Source organism: Nerophis lumbriciformis, linkage group LG03 (genome assembly GCF_033978685.3).
Source record: "Nerophis lumbriciformis linkage group LG03, RoL_Nlum_v2.1, whole genome shotgun sequence".
NCBI lineage: Eukaryota > Metazoa > Chordata > Actinopteri > Syngnathiformes > Syngnathidae > Nerophis > Nerophis lumbriciformis.
In genome coordinates, this window is record NC_084550.2 from 15,085,001 (window position 1) to 15,103,983 (window position 18,983).

The window sequence follows — 18,983 nt, forward strand, 5'->3', positions numbered from 1 at the left end:
TACGGGGGCTTGGGCTGGAATGCGGCCCTCCGTGTTAAACCTCTTAGAGCTCTGAAAGGTTTTTTCAGGTGTCGCAACAACGCTCCTCCTCGCCGCCGGGACTCGGGCTTCGCATTCCTGACTTAGCCAAAAAGCAAATCTGCTTCGTTGCCACATCGGATCGCCGCTTTAATTAGTGGACTCCTCATGGACGCGAGGACACACGTGCTGGAGGAACGTCAGAAGACGAGGTGAAGAAGACTTTGTCGTAGATGGACTTCCTGATGGGCGGCCCCCGTTTGCGCTCGGACAGTGCGAGCAGCGGCGCGTCCTCTCGGGGCTCCCGCTCCAAAATGCTGCTCCGCCAGCGCCTCACCCAGCTGCTGACCCGCATCGACGACATGAGCTCGGACGACGAGGCCAGCGAGGAAGTGTCCCGCACGCTGGACGAGGCTTTCCAGCTCTGTGGACGCTTCAGTCCCACCGACGCCTTCAGGTCATCATGCCATAGCGTAATTCCAGTAATTACCAGGAAAAAACATTTCATTCCCGGACTTAGCTGGGAAATGTGTTCCTCTTGGAATTACCAGGAAACATTTTTATTTTATTTAGACTTAAAAAAAAAAAAAGGTAATGTCTTCAATTACCAGAATAGCAAGCTTACTACAGTAACTACCAGAAAACATGTCATTCCTGCAATAACTAGAAAAAGTGCCATTCCTGTAATTACCAGGAAAAAAAACTATTCTGTAATCAAGTACCAGAAAAACATGTTAATTCCTGTAAATACCAGGAAAGTATGTCATTTGAAGGAATTACCAGGAAACATATAATTATTTGAAATATCAGGACATCATGTAATTCCTGGAATTACCATAAAAAATGTGTTGTTTCTAAAATTAGCAGGGAAAACATGTCATTCCTGTAATTGGCGAGAAAACATGTCATCCCTGTAATTACCAGGAAAACATGTCATTCTAGTAATAAACAGGAAAACATATACATTCTGGAATTAGCAGGGTCATGTGGCCTCCTTGGAATTGGCATGAATATGTCATTATTGGAATTACCAGGAAAAACATGTATTTTCCTCATACCAGGAAAAACAGGTAATGCCTGCAATTAAGTAATTACCAGAATTATCATTTGAAGGAATTACCACGAAAACATATAATTCCTTTTAATATCAGGACAACATGTAATTCCTGGAATAAAAACATGTTGTTTCTAAAATTAGCAGGGAAAACATGTAATTCCTGTAATTGGCGAGAAAACGTGTCATCCTTGTAATTACCAGGAAAATATGTCATTCTAGTAATAATCAGGAAAACATGTAATTTCTGGAATTAGCAGGAAAAACATGTATTTTCTTTAGACCAAAAAAACAGGTAATGCCTGCAATTACCAGAATAGCAAGCTTACTACTGTAACTACCAGAAAACATTTAATTCCTGCAAAAACTAGAAAAAAAAAATTGTAATTCCTGTAATTACCAGGAAAAACATGTATTTTCTTTAGACCAAAAAAAACAGGTAATGCCTGCAATTACCAGAATAGCAAGCTTACGACTATAACTACCAGAAAACATTTAATTCCTGCAAAAACTAGAAAAAATTGTAATTCCTGTAATTACCAGGAAAACATGTATTTTCTTTAGACCAAAAAAAACAGGTAATGCCTGCAATTGCCAGAATAGCAAGCTTACTACTGTAACTACCAGAAAACATTTAATTCCTGCAAAAACTAGAAAAAAAAATTGTAATTCCTGTAATTACCAGGAAAAACATGTATTTTCTTTAGACCAAAAAAAACAGGTAATGCCTGCAATTGCCAGAATGGCAAGCTTACTACTGTAACTACCAGAAAACATAAAATTCCTGCAAAAACTAGAAAAAAGTGTAATTACCAGGAAAAACATGTATTTTCTTTAGACCAAAAAAAACAGGTAATGCCTGCAATTACCAGAATAGCAAGCTTACTACTGTAACTACCAGAAAACATTTAATTCCTGCAAAAACTAGAAAAAAAAATGTAATTCCTGTAATTACCAGGAAAAACATGTATTTTCTTAAGACCAAAAAAAACAGGTAATGCCTGCAATTGCCAGAATGGCAAGCTTACTACTGTAACAACCAGAAAACATAAAATTCCTGCAAAAACTAGGAAAAATTGTAATTCCTGTAATTACCAGGAAAAACATGTATTTTCTTTAGACCAAAAAAAAACAGGTAATGCCTGCAATTACCAGAATAGCAAGCTTACTACTATAACTACCAGAAAACATTTAATTCCTGCAAAAACTAGAAAAAAATTGTAATTCCTGTAATTACCAGGAAAAACATGTATTTTCTTTAGACCAAAACAAACAGGTAATGCTTGCAATTGCCAGAATAGCAAGCTTACTACTGTAACTACCAGAAAACATAAAATTCCTGCAAAAACTAGAAAAAAGTGTAATTCCTGTAATTACCAGGAAAAACATGTATTTTCTTTCGATCAAAAAATAACAGGTAATGCCTGCAATTGCCAGAATAGCAAGCTTACTACTGTAACTACCAGAAAACATAAAATTCCTGCAAAAACTAGAAAAAAGTGTAATTCCTGTAATTACCAGGAAAAACATGTATTTTCTTTCGATCAAAAAATAACAGGTAATGCCTGCAATTGCCAGAATAGCAAGCTTACTACTGTAACTACCAGAAAACATAAAATTCCTGCAAAAACTAGAAAAAAGTGTAATTACCAGGAAAAACATGTATTTTCTTTAGACCAAAAAAAAAACAGGTAATGCCTGCAATTGCCAGAATAGCAAGCTTACTACTGTAACTACCAGAAAACATTTAATTCCTGCAAAAACTAGAAAAAATTGTAATTCCTGTAATTACCAGGAAAAACATGTATTTTCTTTAGCCCCCCCAAAAAAACAGGTAATGCCTGCAATTGCCAGAATAGCAAGCTTACTACTGTAACTACCAGAAAACGTAAAATTCCTACAAAAACTAGAAAAATTGTAATTCCTGTAATTACCAGGAAAAACATGTATTTTCTTGAGACCAAAAAAAAACCAGGTAATGCCTGCAATTGCCAGAATAGCAAGCTTACTACTGTAATTACCAGAAAACATAAAATTCCTGCAAAAACTAGAAAAAAGTGTAATTACCAGGAAAAACATGTATTTTCTTTAGACCAAAAAACAGGTAATGCCTGCAATTACCAGAATAGCAAGCTTACTACTGTAACTACCAGAAAACATAAAATCCCTGCAAAAACTAGAAACAAGTGTAATTCCTGTAATTACCAGGAAAAATATGTATTTTCTTTAGACCAAAAAAAAACAGGTAATGCCTGCAATTACCAGAATAGCAAGCTTACGACTATAACTACCAGAAAACATTTAATTCCTGCAAAAACTAGAAAAAATTGTAATTCCTGTAATTACCAGGAAAAACATGTATTTTCTTTAGACCAAAAAAAACAGGTAATGCCTGCAATTGCCAGAATAGCAAGCTTACTACTGTAACTACCAGAAAACATAAAATTCCTGCAAAAACTAGAAAAAAGTGTAATTACCAGGAAAAACATGTATTTTCTTTAGACCAAAAAAAAACAGGTAATGCCTGCAATTACCAGAATAGCAAGCTTACTACTGTAACTACCAGAAAACATTTAATTCCTGCAAAAACTAGAAGAAAAAAATTGTAATTCCTGTAATTACCAGGAAAAACATGTATTTTCTTTAGACCAAAAAAAACCAGGTAATGCCTGTAATTGCCAGAATAGCAAGCTTACTACTGTAACTACCAGAAAACATTTAATTCCTGCAAAAACTAGGAAAAATTGTAATTCCTGTAATTACCAGGAAAAACATGTATTTTCTTTAGACCAAAAAAACCAGGTAATGCCTGCAATTACCAGAATAGCAAGCTTACTACTGTAACTACCAGAAAACATTTAATTCCTGCAAAAACTATAAAGTGTAATTACCAGGAAAAACATGTATTTTCTTTAGACCAAAAAAAAACAGGTAATACCTGCAATTACCAGAATAGCAAGCTTACTACTGTAACTACCAGAAAACATAAAATCCCTGCAAAAACTAGAAAAAAGTGTAATTCCTGTAATTACCAGGAAAAACATGTATTTTCTTTAGACCAAAAAAAAAACAGGTAATGCCTGCAATTGCCCAAATAGCAAGCTTACTACTGTAACTACCAAAGAACATTTAATTCCTGCAAAAACTAGAAAAAAGTGTAATTCCAGTAATTACCAGGAAAAACATGTATTTTCTTTTGACCAAAAAAAAACAGGTAATGCCTGCAATTGCCAGAATAGCAAGCTTACTACTGTAACTACCAAAAAACATTTAATTCCTGCAAAAACTAGAAAAAAGTGTGATTCCTGTAATTACCAGGAAAAACATGTATTTTCTTTAGACCAAAAAAAACAGGTAATGCCTGCAATTACCAGAATAGCAAGCTTACTACTGTAACTACCAGAAAACATAAAATTCCTGCAAAAACTAGAAAAAAGTGTAATTCCTGTAATTACCAGGAAAAACATGTATTTTCTTTCGATCAAAAAATAACAGGTAATGCCTGCAATTGCCAGAATAGCAAGCTTACTACTGTAACTACCAGAAAACATAAAATTCCTGCAAAAACTAGAAAAAAGTGTAATTACCAGGAAAAACATGTATTTTCTTTAGACCAAAAAAAAAAACAGGTAATGCCTGCAATTGCCAGAATAGCAAGCTTACTACTGTAACTACCAGAAAACATTTAATTCCTGCAAAAACTAGAAAAAATTGTAATTCCTGTAATTACCAGGAAAAACATGTATTTTCTTTAGCCCCCCCAAAAAAACAGGTAATGCCTGCAATTGCCAGAATAGCAAGCTTACTACTGTAACTACCAGAAAACATAAAATTCCTGCAAAAACTAGAAACAAGTGTAATTCCTGTAATCACCAGGAAAAATATGTATTTTCTTTAGACCAAAAAAAAACAGGTAATGCCTGCAATTACCAGAATAGCAAGCTTACGACTATAACTACCAGAAAACATTTAATTCCTGCAAAAACTAGAAAAAATTGTAATTCCTGTAATTACCAGGAAAAACATGTATTTTCTTTAGACCAAAAAAAACAGGTAATGCCTGCAATTGCCAGAATAGCAAGCTTACTACTGTAACTACCAGAAAACATAAAATTCCTGCAAAAACTAGAAAAAAGTGTAATTACCAGGAAAAACATGTATTTTCTTTAGACCAAAAAAAAACAGGTAATGCCTGCAATTACCAGAATAGCAAGCTTACTACTGTAACTACCAGAAAACATTTAATTCCTGCAAAAACTAGAAGAAAAAAATTGTAATTCCTGTAATTACCAGGAAAAACATGTATTTTCTTTAGACCAAAAAAAACCAGGTAATGCCTGTAATTGCCAGAATAGCAAGCTTACTACTGTAACTACCAGAAAACATAAAATTCCTGCAAAAACTAGGAAAAATTGTAATTCCTGTAATTACCAGGAAAAACATGTATTTTCTTTAGACCAAAAAAACCAGGTAATGCCTGCAATTACCAGAATAGCAAGCTTACTACTGTAACTACCAGAAAACATTTAATTCCTGCAAAAACTATAAAGTGTAATTACCAGGAAAAACATGTATTTTCTTTAGACCAAAAAAAAACAGGTAATGCCTGCAATTACCAGAATAGCAAGCTTACTACTGTAACTACCAGAAAACATAAAATCCCTGCAAAAACTAGAAAAAAGTGTAATTCCTGTAATTACCAGGAAAAACATGTATTTTCTTTAGACCAAAAAAAAAACAGGTAATGCCTGCAATTGCCCGAATAGCAAGCTTACTACTGTAACTACCAAAGACCATTTAATTCCTGCAAAAACTAGAAAAAAGTGTAATTCCAGTAATTACCAGGAAAAACATGTATTTTCTTTTGACCAAAAAAAAACAGGTAATGCCTGCAATTGCCAGAATAGCAAGCTTACTACTGTAACTACCAAAAAACATTTAATTCCTGCAAAAACTAGAAAAAAGTGTGATTCCTGTAATTACCAGGAAAAACATGTATTTTCTTTAGACCAAAAAAAACAGGTAATGCCTGCAATTGCCAGAATAGCAAGCTTACTACTGTAACTACCAGAAAACATAAAATTCCTGCAAAAACTAGAAAAAAGTAATTCCTGTAATTACCAGGAAAAACATGTATTTTCTTTAGACCAAAAAAAACAGGTAATGCCTGCAATTGCCAGAATAGCAAGCTTACTACTGTAACTACCAGAAAACATTTAATTTCTGCAAAAACTAGAAAAAATTGTAATTCCTGTAATTACCAGGAAAAACATGTATTTTCTTTAGACAAAAAAAACAGGTAATGCCTGCAACTAACAGAATAGCAAGCTTACTACTGTAACTACCAGAAAACAAAAAATTCCTGCAAAAACTAGAAAAAAATTGTAATTCCTGTAATTACCAGGAAAAACATGTATTTTCTTTAGACCAAAAAAAAACAGGTAATGCCTGCAATTGCCAGAATAGCAAGCTTACTACTGTAACTACCAGAAAACATAAAATTCCTGCAAAAACTAGAAAAAAGTGTAATTACCAGGAAAAACATGTATTTTCTTTAGACCAAAAAAAACAGGTAATGCCTGCAATTACTAGAATGGCAAGCTTACTACTGTAACTACCAGAAAACATTTAATTCCTGCAAAAACTAGAAAAAAAAAATTGTAATTCCTGTAATTACCAGGAAAAACATGTATTTTCTTTAGACCAAAAAAAACAGGTAATGCCTGTAATTGCCAGAATAGCAAGCTTACTACTGTAACTACCAGAAAACATTTAATTCCTGCAAAAACTAGGAAAAATTGTAATTCCTGTAATTACCAGGAAAAACATGTATTTTCTTTAGACCAAAAAAACCAGGTAATGCTTGCAATTACCAGAATAGCAAGCTTACTACTGTAACTACCAGAAAACAAAAAATCCCTGCAAAAACTAGAAAAAAGTGTAATTCCTGTAATTACCAGGAAAAACATGTTTTTTCTTTAGACCAAAAAAAAACAGGTAATGCCTGCAATTGCCCGAATAGCAAGCTTACTACTGTAACTACCAAAAAACATTTAATTCCTGCAAAAACTAGAAAAAAGTGTAATTCCTGTAATTACCAGGAAAAACATGTATTTTCTTTAGAACAAAAAAAAACAGGTAATGCCTGCAATTGCCAGAATAGCAAGCTTACTACTGTAACTACCAGAAAACATAAAATTCCTGCAAAAACTAGAAAAAAGTGTAATTACCAGGAAAAACATGTATTTTCTTTAGACCAAAAAAAAAACAGGTAATGCCTGCAATTGCCAGAATAGCAAGCTTACTACTGTAACTACCAGAAACATTTAATTCCTGCAAAAACTAGAAAAAAATTGTAATTCCTGTAATTACCAGGAAAAACATGTATTTTCTTTAGCCCCCCCAAAAAAACAGGTAATGCCTGCAATTGCCAGAATAGCAAGCTTACTACTGTAACTACCAGAAAACGTAAAATTCCTACAAAAACTAGAAAAATTGTAATTCCTGTAATTACCAGGAAAAACATGTATTTTCTTGAGACCAAAAAAAAACCAGGTAATGCCTGCAATTGCCAGAATAGCAAGCTTACTACTGTAATTACCAGAAAACATAAAATTCCTGCAAAAACTAGAAAAAAGTGTAATTACCAGGAAAAACATGTATTTTCTTTAGACCAAAAAACAGGTAATGCCTGCAATTACCAGAATAGCAAGCTTACTACTGTAACTACCAGAAAACATAAAATTCCTGCAAAAACTAGAAACAAGTGTAATTCCTGTAATTACCAGGAAAAATATGTATTTTCTTTAGACCAAAAAAAAACAGGTAATGCCTGCAATTACCAGAATAGCAAGCTTACGACTATAACTACCAGAAAACATTTAATTCCTGCAAAAACTAGAAAAAATTGTAATTCCTGTAATTACCAGGAAAAACATGTATTTTCTTTAGACCAAAAAAACAGGTAATGCCTGCAATTGCCAGAATAGCAAGCTTACTACTGTAACTACCAGAAAACATAAAATTCCTGCAAAAACTAGAAAAAAGTGTAATTACCAGGAAAAACATGTATTTTCTTTAGACCAAAAAAAAACCAGGTAATGCCTGCAATTACCAGAATAGCAAGCTTACTACTGTAACTACCAGAAAACATTTAATTCCTGCAAAAACTAGAAGAAAAAAAATTGTAATTCCTGTAATTACCAGGAAAAACATGTATTTTCTTTAGACCAAAAAAAACCAGGTAATGCCTGCAATTGCCAGAATAGCAAGCTTACTACTGTAACTACCAGAAAACATAAAATTCCTGCAAAAACTAGAAAAAAGTGTAATTACCAGGAAAAACATGTATTTTCTTTAGACCAAAAAAACCAGGTAATGCCTGCAATTACCAGAATAGCAAGCTTACTACTGTAACTACCAGAAAACATTTAATTCCTGCAAAAACTATAAAGTGTAATTACCAGGAAAAACATGTATTTTCTTTAGACCAAAAAAAAACAGGTAATGCCTGCAATTACCATAATAGCAAGCTTACTACTGTAACTACCAGAAAACATAAAATTCCTGCAAAAACTAGAAAAAAGTGTAATTCCTGTAATTACCAGGAAAAACATGTATTTTCTTTAGACCAAAAAAAAAACAGGTAATGCCTGCAATTGCCCGAATAGCAAGCTTACTACTGTAACTACCAAAGAACATTTAATTCCTGCAAAAACTAGAAAAAAGTGTAATTCCAGTAATTACCAGGAAAAACATGTATTTTCTTTAGACCAAAAAAAACAGGTAATGCCTGCAATTGCCAGAATAGCAAGCTTACTACTGTAACTACCAGAAAACATAAAATTCCTGCAAAAACTAGAAAAAAGTAATTCCTGTAATTACCAGGAAAAACATGTATTTTCTTTAGACCAAAAAAACCAGGTAATGCCTGCAATTGCCAGAATAGCAAGCTTACTACTGTAACTACCAGAAAACATAAAATTCCTGCAAAAACTAGAAAAAAATTGTAATTCCTGTAATTACCAGGAAAAACATGTATTTTCTTTAGACCAAAAAAAAACAGGTAATGCCTGCAATTGCCAGAATAGCAAGCTTACTACTGTAACTACCAGAAAACATAAAATTCCTGCAAAAACTAGAAAAAAGTGTAATTACCAGGAAAAACATGTATTTTCTTTAGACCAAAAAAACCAGGTAATGCCTGCAATTACTAGAATGGCAAGCTTACTACTGTAACTACCAGAAAACATTTAATTCCTGCAAAAACTAGAAAAAAAAATTGTAATTCCTGTAATTACCAGGAAAAACATGTATTTTCTTTAGACCAAAAAAAACAGGTAATGCCTGTAATTGCCAGAATAGCAAGCTTACTACTGTAACTACCAGAAAACATTTAATTCCTGCAAAAACTAGGAAAAATTGTAATTCCTGTAATTACCAGGAAAAACATGTATTTTCTTTAGACCAAAAAAACCAGGTAATGCCTGCAATTACCAGAATAGCAAGCTTACTACTGTAACTACCAAAAAACATAAAATCCCTGCAAAAACTAGAAAAAAGTGTAATTCCTGTAATTACCAGGAAAAACATGTATTTTCTTTAGACCAAAAAAAAACAGGTAATGCCTGCAATTGCCCGAATAGCAAGCTTACTACTGTAACTACCAAAAAACATTTAATTCCTGCAAAAACTAGAAAAAAGTGTAATTCCTGTAATTACCAGGAAAAACATGTATTTTCTTTAGACCAAAAAAAAACAGGTAATGCCTGCAATTGCCAGAATAGCAAGCTTACTACTGTAACTACCAGAAAACATTTAATTCCTGCAAAAACTAGAAAAAAGTGTGATTCCTGTAATTACCAGGAAAAACATGTATTTTCTTTAGACCAAAAAAAACAGGTAATGCCTGCAATTGCCAGAATAGCAAGCTTACTACTGTAACTACCAGAAAACATAAAATTCCTGCAAAAACTAGAAAAAATTGTAATTCCTGTAATTACCAGGAAAAACATGTATTTTCTTTAGACAAAAAAAACAGGTAATGCCTGCAACTAACAGAATAGCAAGCTTACTACTGTAACTACCAGAAAACATAAAATTCCTGCAAAAACTAGAAACAAGTGTAATTCCTGTAATTAGCAGGAAAAACATGTATTTTCTTTAGACCAAAAAAAAACCAGGTAATGCCTGCAATTGCCAGAATAGCAAGCTTACTACTGTAATTACCAGAAAACATCAAATTCCTGCAAAAACTAGAAAAAAGTGTAATTACCAGGAAAAACATGTATTTTCTTTAGACCAAAAAACAGGTAATGCCTGCAATTGCCAGAATAGCAAGCTTACTACTGTAACTACCAGAAAACATTTAATTCCTGCAAAAACTAGAAAAAAATTGTAATTCCTGTAATTACCAGGAAAAACATGTATTTTCTTTAGACCAAAAAAAACAGGTAATGCCTGCAATTGCCAGAATAGCAAGCTTACTACTGTAACTACCAGAAAACATAAAATTCCTGCAAAAACTAGAAAAAAGTGTAATTACCAGGAAAAACATGTATTTTCTTTAGACCAAAAAAAACCAGGTAATGCCTGCAATTACTAGAATGGCAAGCTTACTACTGTAACTACCAGAAAACATTTAATTCCTGCAAAAACTAGGGAAAAAAATTGTAATTCCTGTAATTACCAGGAAAAACATGTATTTTCTTTAGACCAAAAAAAACAGGTAATGCCTGTAATTGCCAGAATAGCAAGCTTACTACTGTAACTACCAGAAAACATAAAATTCCTGCAAAAACTAGGAACAATTGTAATTCCTGTAATTACCAGGAAAAACATGTATTTTCTTTAGACCAAAAAAAACAGGTAATGCCTGCAATTACCAGAATAGCAAGCTTACTACTGTAACTACCAGAAAACATTTAATTCCTGCAAAAACTATAAAAAAAAGTGTAATTACCAGGAAAAACATGTATTTTCTTTAGACCAAAAAAAAACAGGTAATGCCTGCAATTGCCCGAATAGCAAGCTTACTACTGTAACTACCAAAAAACATTTAATTCCTGCAAAAACTAGAAAAAGTGTAATTCCTGTAATTACCAGGAAAAACATGTATTTTCTTTAGACCAAAAAAAACAGGTAATGCCTGCAATTGCCAGAATAGCAAGCTTACTACTGTAACTACCAGAAAACATAAAATTCCTGCAAAAACTAGAAAAAAGTAATTCCTGTAATTACCAGGAAAAACATGTATTTTCTTTAGACCAAAAAAAAACAAGTAATGCCTGCAATTGCCAGAATAGCAAGCTTACTACTGTAACTACCAGAAAACATTTAATTTCTGCAAAAACTAGAAAAAATTGTATTTCCTGTAATTACCAGGAAAAACATGTATTTTCTTTAGACAAAAAAAACAGGTAATGCCTGCAACTAACAGAATAGCAAGCTTACTACTGTAACTACCAGAAAACATAAAATTCCTGCAAAAACTAGAAACAAATTGTAATTCCTGTAATTACCAGGAAAAACATGTATTTTCTTTAGACCAAAAAAAAACAGGTAATGCCTACAATTGCCAGAATAGCAAGCTTACTACTGTAACTACCAGAAAACATTTAATTCCTGCAAAAACTAGAAAAAGTGTAATTCCTGTAATTACCAGAAAAAACATGTATTTTCTTTAGACCAAAAAAAACAGGTAATGCCTGCAATTGCCAGAATAGCAAGCTTACTACTGTAACTACCAGAAAACATAAAATTCCTGCAAAAACTAGAAAAAAGTAATTCCTGTAATTACCAGGAAAAACATGTATTTCCTTTAGACAAAAAAAAACAAGTAATGCCTGCAATTGCCAGAATAGCAAGCTTACTACTGTAACTACCAGAAAACATTTAATTTCTGCAAAAACTAGAAAAAATTGTAATTCCTGTAATTACCAGGAAAAACATGTATTTTCTTTAGACAAAAAAAACAGGTAATGCCTGCAACTAACAGAATAGCAAGCTTACTACTGTAACTACCAGAAAACATAAAATTCCTGCAAAAACTAGAAACAAATTGTAATTCCTGTAATTACCAGGAAAAACATGTATTTTCTTTAGACCAAAAAAAAACAGGTAATGCCTGCAATTGCCAGAATAGCAAGCTTACTACTGTAACTACCAGAAAACATAAAATTCCTGCAAAAACTAGAAAAAAGTGTAATTCCTGTAATTACCAGGAAAAAAAACATTCTGTAATTAATTACCTGAAAAACATGTTCATTCTTTTAAATACCAGGAAAATGTGTATTTCAAAGGAATTACCAGGAAAAAAATATGATTTCTTTAAATATCAGGACAACATGTAATTCCTGGAGTTACCATAAAAACGTGTTGTTCCTAAAATTAGCAGGGAAAACATGTCATCCCTGTAATTGGCAATAAAACATGTCATCCCTGTAATTACCAGGAAAAAAGCAATTCTGTAATTAAGTACCAGAAAAAACATGTTCATTGCTGTAAATACCAGGAAAGTATGTCATTTGAAGGAATTACCAGGAAAACATATGATTCTTTTAAATATCAGGGCAATTCTAGTAATAAACAGGAAAACATGTACTTTCTGGAATTAGCAGGGTCATGTGGCCTTCTTGGAATTGGCATGAATATGTAAGTCTTGGAATTACCGGGGGAAACATATATTTTCTATATACCAGGAAAATCAGGTAATGCCTGCAATTACTAAGAAAGCAAGCTCACTGCTGTAACTACCAGGAAACATGTAATTCCTTTAAAAATTAGAACAAAGTGTAATTACCAGGAAAAAAGCAATTCTGTAATTAAGTACCAGAAGGAACATGTTCATTCCTGTGAATACCAGGAAAGCATGTCATTCAAAATAATTACCAGGAAAACATATAATTCCTTTAAATATCACGACATGTCATTCCTAGAATAAAAACATGTTGTTTCTAAAATTAGCAAGGAAAACATGTCATTCCTGTAATTGGCGAGAAAACATGGCATCCTTGTAATTACCAGGAAAATATGTCATTCTAGTAATAAACAGGAAAACATGTAATTTCTGGAATTAGTAGGAAAAACGTGTATTTTCTTTATACCAGGAAAAACAGGTAATGCCTGCAATTACCAAGAAAGCAAGCTCACTGATGTAACTACCAGGAAACCATGTCATTCCTGCAAAAACTAGAAAAAATTGTAATTCCTGTAATTACCAGGAAAAAAGCAATCTTGTAATTAATTACCAGAAAAACATGTTAATTCTTGTAAATACCAGTAAAGTATAGCATTCAAAGGAATTACCAGGAACAACATATCATTCCTTTAAATATCAGCACAACGTATAATTCCTGGAATAACCATAGAAATGTGTTGTTCCTAAAAATTAGCATGGAAAACATGTAATTCCTGTAATCGGCGAGAAAACATGTCATCCATGTAATTACCAGGAAAATGGCATTCTAGTAATAAAAAGGAAAACATGTCATTTCTGGAATTAGCAGGGTCATGTGACCTTCTTGGAATTGGCATGAATGTCATTCTTGGAATTACCAGCAAAAACATGTATTTTCTTTATACCAGGAAAAACAGGTAATGCCTGCAATTACCAAGAAAGCAAGCTCACTGCTGTAACTACCAGGAAACATGTAATTCCTGTAAAAACTAGAAAAAAGTTTAATTCCTGTAAACCCTAGGAAAAAAGCAATTCCGTAATTAATTACCAGAAAAAACATGTTCATTGCTGTAAATACCATGAAAGTATGTCAATCGAAGGAATTACCAGGGAAATGTATAATTCCTTTAAATATCAGGACAACATGTAATTCTTGGGATCACCATAAACACGTGTTGTTCCTAAAATTAGCAGGGAAAACATGTAAGGCCTGTAATTACCAGGAAAATGTCATTCTAGTAATGAACAGGAAAACATGTAATTTCTGGAATTAGCAGGGTCATGTGGCCTTCTTGGAATTGGCATGAATATGTCATTCTTGGAATTACCGGTAAAAACGTGTATTTTCTTTATACCAGGAAAAACAGGTAATGCCTGCAATTACCAAGAAAACAAGGTCACTGGTGTAACTACCAGGAAACATGTAATTCCTGCAAAAACTAGAAAAAGTGTAATTTCTGTAATTACCAGGAAACAAGCAATTTTGTAATTAATTACCAGAAAAACATGTTAATTCTTGTAAATACCAGGAAAGTATAGCATTCAAAGGAATGACCAGGAACAACATATAATTCCTTTAAATATCAGCACAACGTATAATTCCTGGAATAACCATAAAAACGTGTTGTTCCTCAAATTAGCAGGGAAAACATGTAATTCCTGTAATTGGCGGGAAAACATGTCATCCCTGTAATTACCAGGAAAATATGTCATTCTAGTAATAAAAAGGAAAACATGTAATTTCTGGAATTAGCAGGGTCATGTGGCCTTCTTGGAATTGGCATGAATATGTCATTCTTGGAATTACCAGGGTTAAACATGTATTTTCTTTATACCAGGAAAAACAGGTCATGCCTGCAATTACCAAGAAAGCAAGCTCACTGCTGTAACTACCGGGACACGTGTAATTCCTGTAAAAACTAGAAAAATGTTTGATTCCTGTAATCACCAGGAAAAAAAGCAATTATGTAATTAATTACCAGAAAAACATGTTTATTCCTATAAATACCAGGAGAGTATGCCATTCAAAAGAATTACCAGGAAAACATGTAATTCCTTTAAATATCAGGACAACATGTAATCCCTGGAATTACCATAAACACATGTTTTTAAAGTTAGCAGGGCAAACATGTGAGCCCTGTAATTACCAGGAAAATATGTCATTCTAGTAATAAACAAGTAAACATGTAATTTCTGGATCTAGCAGGGTCATGTAGCCTTCTTGGAATTGGCATAAATATGTCATTCTTGGAATTACCAGGAAAAAAAGCAATTCTGTAATTACTTACCAGAAAAAAAAAATCCTGTAATTACCAGGAAAGTATGTCATTCAAAGGAATTACCAGGAAAACATTAATTCCTTTAAATATCAGGACAACATGTAATTCCTGGAATTACCATAAAAATGTGTTGTTCCTAAAATTAGCAGGGAAAACATGTAATTACCAGGCAAATATGTAATTCTAGTAATAAACAACAAAGCATGGTCATTTCCCGGAATTAGCAGGGCATGTGGCCTTCTTGGAATTGCCATGGATATGTCATTCTTGGAATTACCTGTAAAAACAAAACAAGAAAGTGCAATTCCTGTAATACCAGGAAAAAAGCTATTCTGTAATTAATTACCAGAAAAAACATGTTCAATCCTGTAAATACCAGGAAAGTATATAATTAAAAGGAATTACCAGGAAAAAATATAATTCCTTTAAATATCAGGACAACATGTAATTCCTGGAATCACCATAACATTCCTGAAATTAGCCGGGAAAACATGTCATTCCTGTAATTGGTGAAAAAACATGCCATCCCTGTAATTACCAGGAAAATATGTCATTCTAGTAATAAACAGGAAAACATCTCATTTCTGGAATTAGCAAGGTCATGTGGCCTTCTTGGAATTGGCATGAATATGTCATTCTTGGAATTACCAGGAAAACATGTAATTCCTATAATTACCAGGACACAATGTCATTCTTGTAATTACGCCTTCAGGTCAACATGCGCCCAGCCCTGCCTCGATCAGAAAGCTAAGAAACATTGCCGTCTTCTGTCGTTACGATTCTATGAGTAACGAAGGGTAATGTGGACAAAAACGGTTCACGGGTGCTCACCTTTTATTCGGATCTGCACCAAAGCTGAATATGTGGTGGCGGCGTCTAATATTTTTGGTAATAGCCGTTTTAGCATAATCCTGCTTTAAACAAGATTCATGCCACCGTTCAACAATGTTGTTATTGTGTTTCGGGGGCTTGCGCGGGATTGACCCCCTTAATAAATGTTCCTTATCACTACTCTAATAACAAAAGTGTCCTTTTAATACTTAGGCTGCACATGGTGACGTGGAACGTGGCCACCGCGGAACCCCCCGATGACGTCACCTCGCTGCTCCAACTGGACGTACAACCCCCCACCGACCTTTACGTGATCGGGTGAGAAATGGTGTGAAAGCCGCTTGCCAGCAGATGTAAACCAAACGCCTGTTCTTTTCAATGTCAGGCTGCAGGAAGTGTGCGCCACGCCCGTCAGGTTCATCTCAGACCTGATGGCGGACGACTCGTGGAGTCACGTCTTCATGGACACGCTGGCCCCGCGAGGATTCGTCAAGGTAACGTCATTCCCCAGAATGCTTTACTTTATCCAAGTAGGCCACTCTTGTTTAAGTGTAGAGTTATTAAAAAGACATTGCTTGGATAGCAACAGAAGTTGCTCCAAAACCTGTATGTACCTTTCAGCATTAATGGTGCCTTCACAGATGTGTAAGTTACCCATGTCTTGGGCACTAATACACCCCCATACCATCACAGATGCTGGCTTTAACAATCCGGATGGTTCTTTTCCTCCTTGGTCCGGAGGACACGACGTCCACAGTTTCCAAAAACAATTTGAAATGTGGACTCGTCAGACCACTGAACGCTTTTCCACTTTGCATCAGTCCATCTTAGATGAGCTCGGGCCCAGCGAAGCCGACTGCGTTTCTGGGTGTTGTTGATAAATGACTTTGGCTTTGCATAGTAGAGTTTTAACTTGCACTTACAGATGTAGCGACCAACTGTAGTTACTGACAGTGGTTTTCTGAAGTGTTCCTGAGCCCATGTGGTGATATCCTTTACACACTGATGTCGCTTTTTGATGCAGTACCGCCTGAGAGATCGAAGGTCACGGGCATTGCCGCTTACGTGCAGTGATTTCTCCAGATTCTCTGAACCTTTTGATGATATTACGGACTGTAGATGGTCCCTAAATTCCTTGCAATAGCTGGTTGAGAAATGTTGTTCTTAAACTGTTGGACAATTTGCTCACGCATTTGTTGACAAAGTGGTGACCCTCGCTCCATCCTTGTTTGTGAATGACTGAGCATTTCATGGAAACTGCTTTTACATCAGAATATAAAGGGGAGTAAAAAGGGGCAGAACCAAGTGGGGACACTAATCAAAAACAGAAAGCAGGTGCGGCTAATCAGCCAGCAACAATAAAATGTAACCAAGGGAGCAAACGAACATTGAAAACATAACAGGCCACTAAACTACTTAACACAAACACACAATATTACCTGGCGTTACAAATTATAACATAATTCCTAGAATTACCAGGAAAATGACCAGTATCTTTGCTGTATACCAGGAAAACATGCCATTCTGGCAAATAACAGGGAAACATGTAACTCTGGTAATTACCAGGAAAAACAAGCCGTTCTCGTAATTAACAGGGAAACATGAAATTCCGGTCATTACTAGGAAAAACATGCCGTTCTTGCAATTACCAGGAAAATATGTCAATCTGGTAATTAGATGTAAAACATGTTATTGCGGTAATTCGGAGGAAAACAAGCCATTCAGTTAATTACCAGGAAAACATGTCATTCCTGTAAATACCAGGAAAACATGTCATTCCTGTAATTACCAGGAAAACGTGCCGTTATGGTAATTACCAGGAAAACATGTCATTCCTGTAAATAGGAAGAAAACATGTCGTTGTGGTAATTACCAGGAAAATATGTGAATCCGGTAATTAGACGTAAAACATGTAATTCCGGTAATTCGGAGGAAAACAAGCCATTCCGTTAGTTACCAGGAAAACATGTCATTCCTGTAAATATGAGGAAAACATGTCATTCCTGTATTTAAGAGGAAAACGTGCCGTTATGGTAATTACCAGGAAAATATATCAATCCGGTATTAGACGTAAAACATGTCATTCCGGATTCCGGTAATTCGGAGGAAAACAAGCCATTCCGTTAGTTACCAGGGAAACTTGTCATTCCTGTAATTACCAGGAAAACATGTCATTCCTGTAATTAGGAGGAAAATATGCCGTTGTGGTAATTACCAGGAAAATATGTCAATCCGGTAATTAGACGTAAAACATGTAATTCGGAGGAAAACAAGCCATTCCGTTAGTTACCAGGAAAACATGTCACTCCTGTAAATACGAGGAAAACATGTCATTCCTGTAATTAGGAGGAAAACGTGCCGTTATGGTAATTACCAGGAAAATACATCAATCCGGTGTTAGACGTAAAACATGTCATTCCGGTAATTCGGAGGAAAACAAGCCATTCCGTTAGTTACCAGGGAAACATGTCATTCCTGTAATTACTAGGAAAACATGTCATTCCTGTATTTAGGAGGAAAACAAGCCATTATGATAATTACCAGGAAAACATGTAATTCCTGTAATTAGGAGGAAAACATGCTTTTATGGTAATTACCATGGAAATATGTTAATCCTGTAATTAGACGTAAAACATGTAATTCCGGTAATTTGGAGGAAAACAAGCCATTCCGTTTGTTACCAGGAAAACATGTAATTCCTGTAATCACTAGGAAAACATGTCATTCCTGTAATTAGGAGGAAAACGTGCCGTTATGGTAATTACCAGGAAAACATGTCATTCCTGTAATTAGGAGGAAAACATGCCTTTATGGTAATTACCAGGAAAATATGTAAATCCTGTAATTACATGTAAAACATGTAATTCAGGTAATTCGGAGGAAAACAAGCCTTCTGGTAATTACCAAGAAAACGTGTCATTCCTGTAATTACCAGGAAAACATGTCATTCCTGTAATTAGGAGGAAAATATGCCGTTGTGGTAATTACCAGGAAAATATGTCAATCCGGTAATTAGACATAAAACAAGTCATTCCGGTAATTCGGAGGAAAACAAGCCATTCCGTTAGTTACCAGGAAAACATGTCATTCCTGTAATTAGGAGGAAAACATGCCGTTATGGTAA

The 18,983-nt window shown here is 34.4% G+C and overlaps 1 protein-coding gene across 4 annotated transcripts in view; it reads left to right on the top strand.

The window, feature by feature from the left end:
• The window catches only part of LOC133579807 (inositol polyphosphate 5-phosphatase K), a 54,166-nt gene that overhangs the window by 11,055 nt on the left and 24,128 nt on the right, over positions 1-18,983 (top strand). For 2 of the 4 annotated variants that reach the window (XM_061934119.1, XM_061934120.1), the window contains exons 3-4: positions 16,073-16,177; positions 16,245-16,353. In XM_061934119.1, coding sequence (XP_061790103.1) covers positions 16,073-16,177; positions 16,245-16,353 — 214 coding nt within the window. Of the gene's footprint in view, positions 1-85; positions 476-16,072; positions 16,178-16,244; positions 16,354-18,983 lie in introns of those variants that run through there. The other 2 variants (XM_061934121.1, XM_061934122.1) reach the window with 2 other exon arrangements.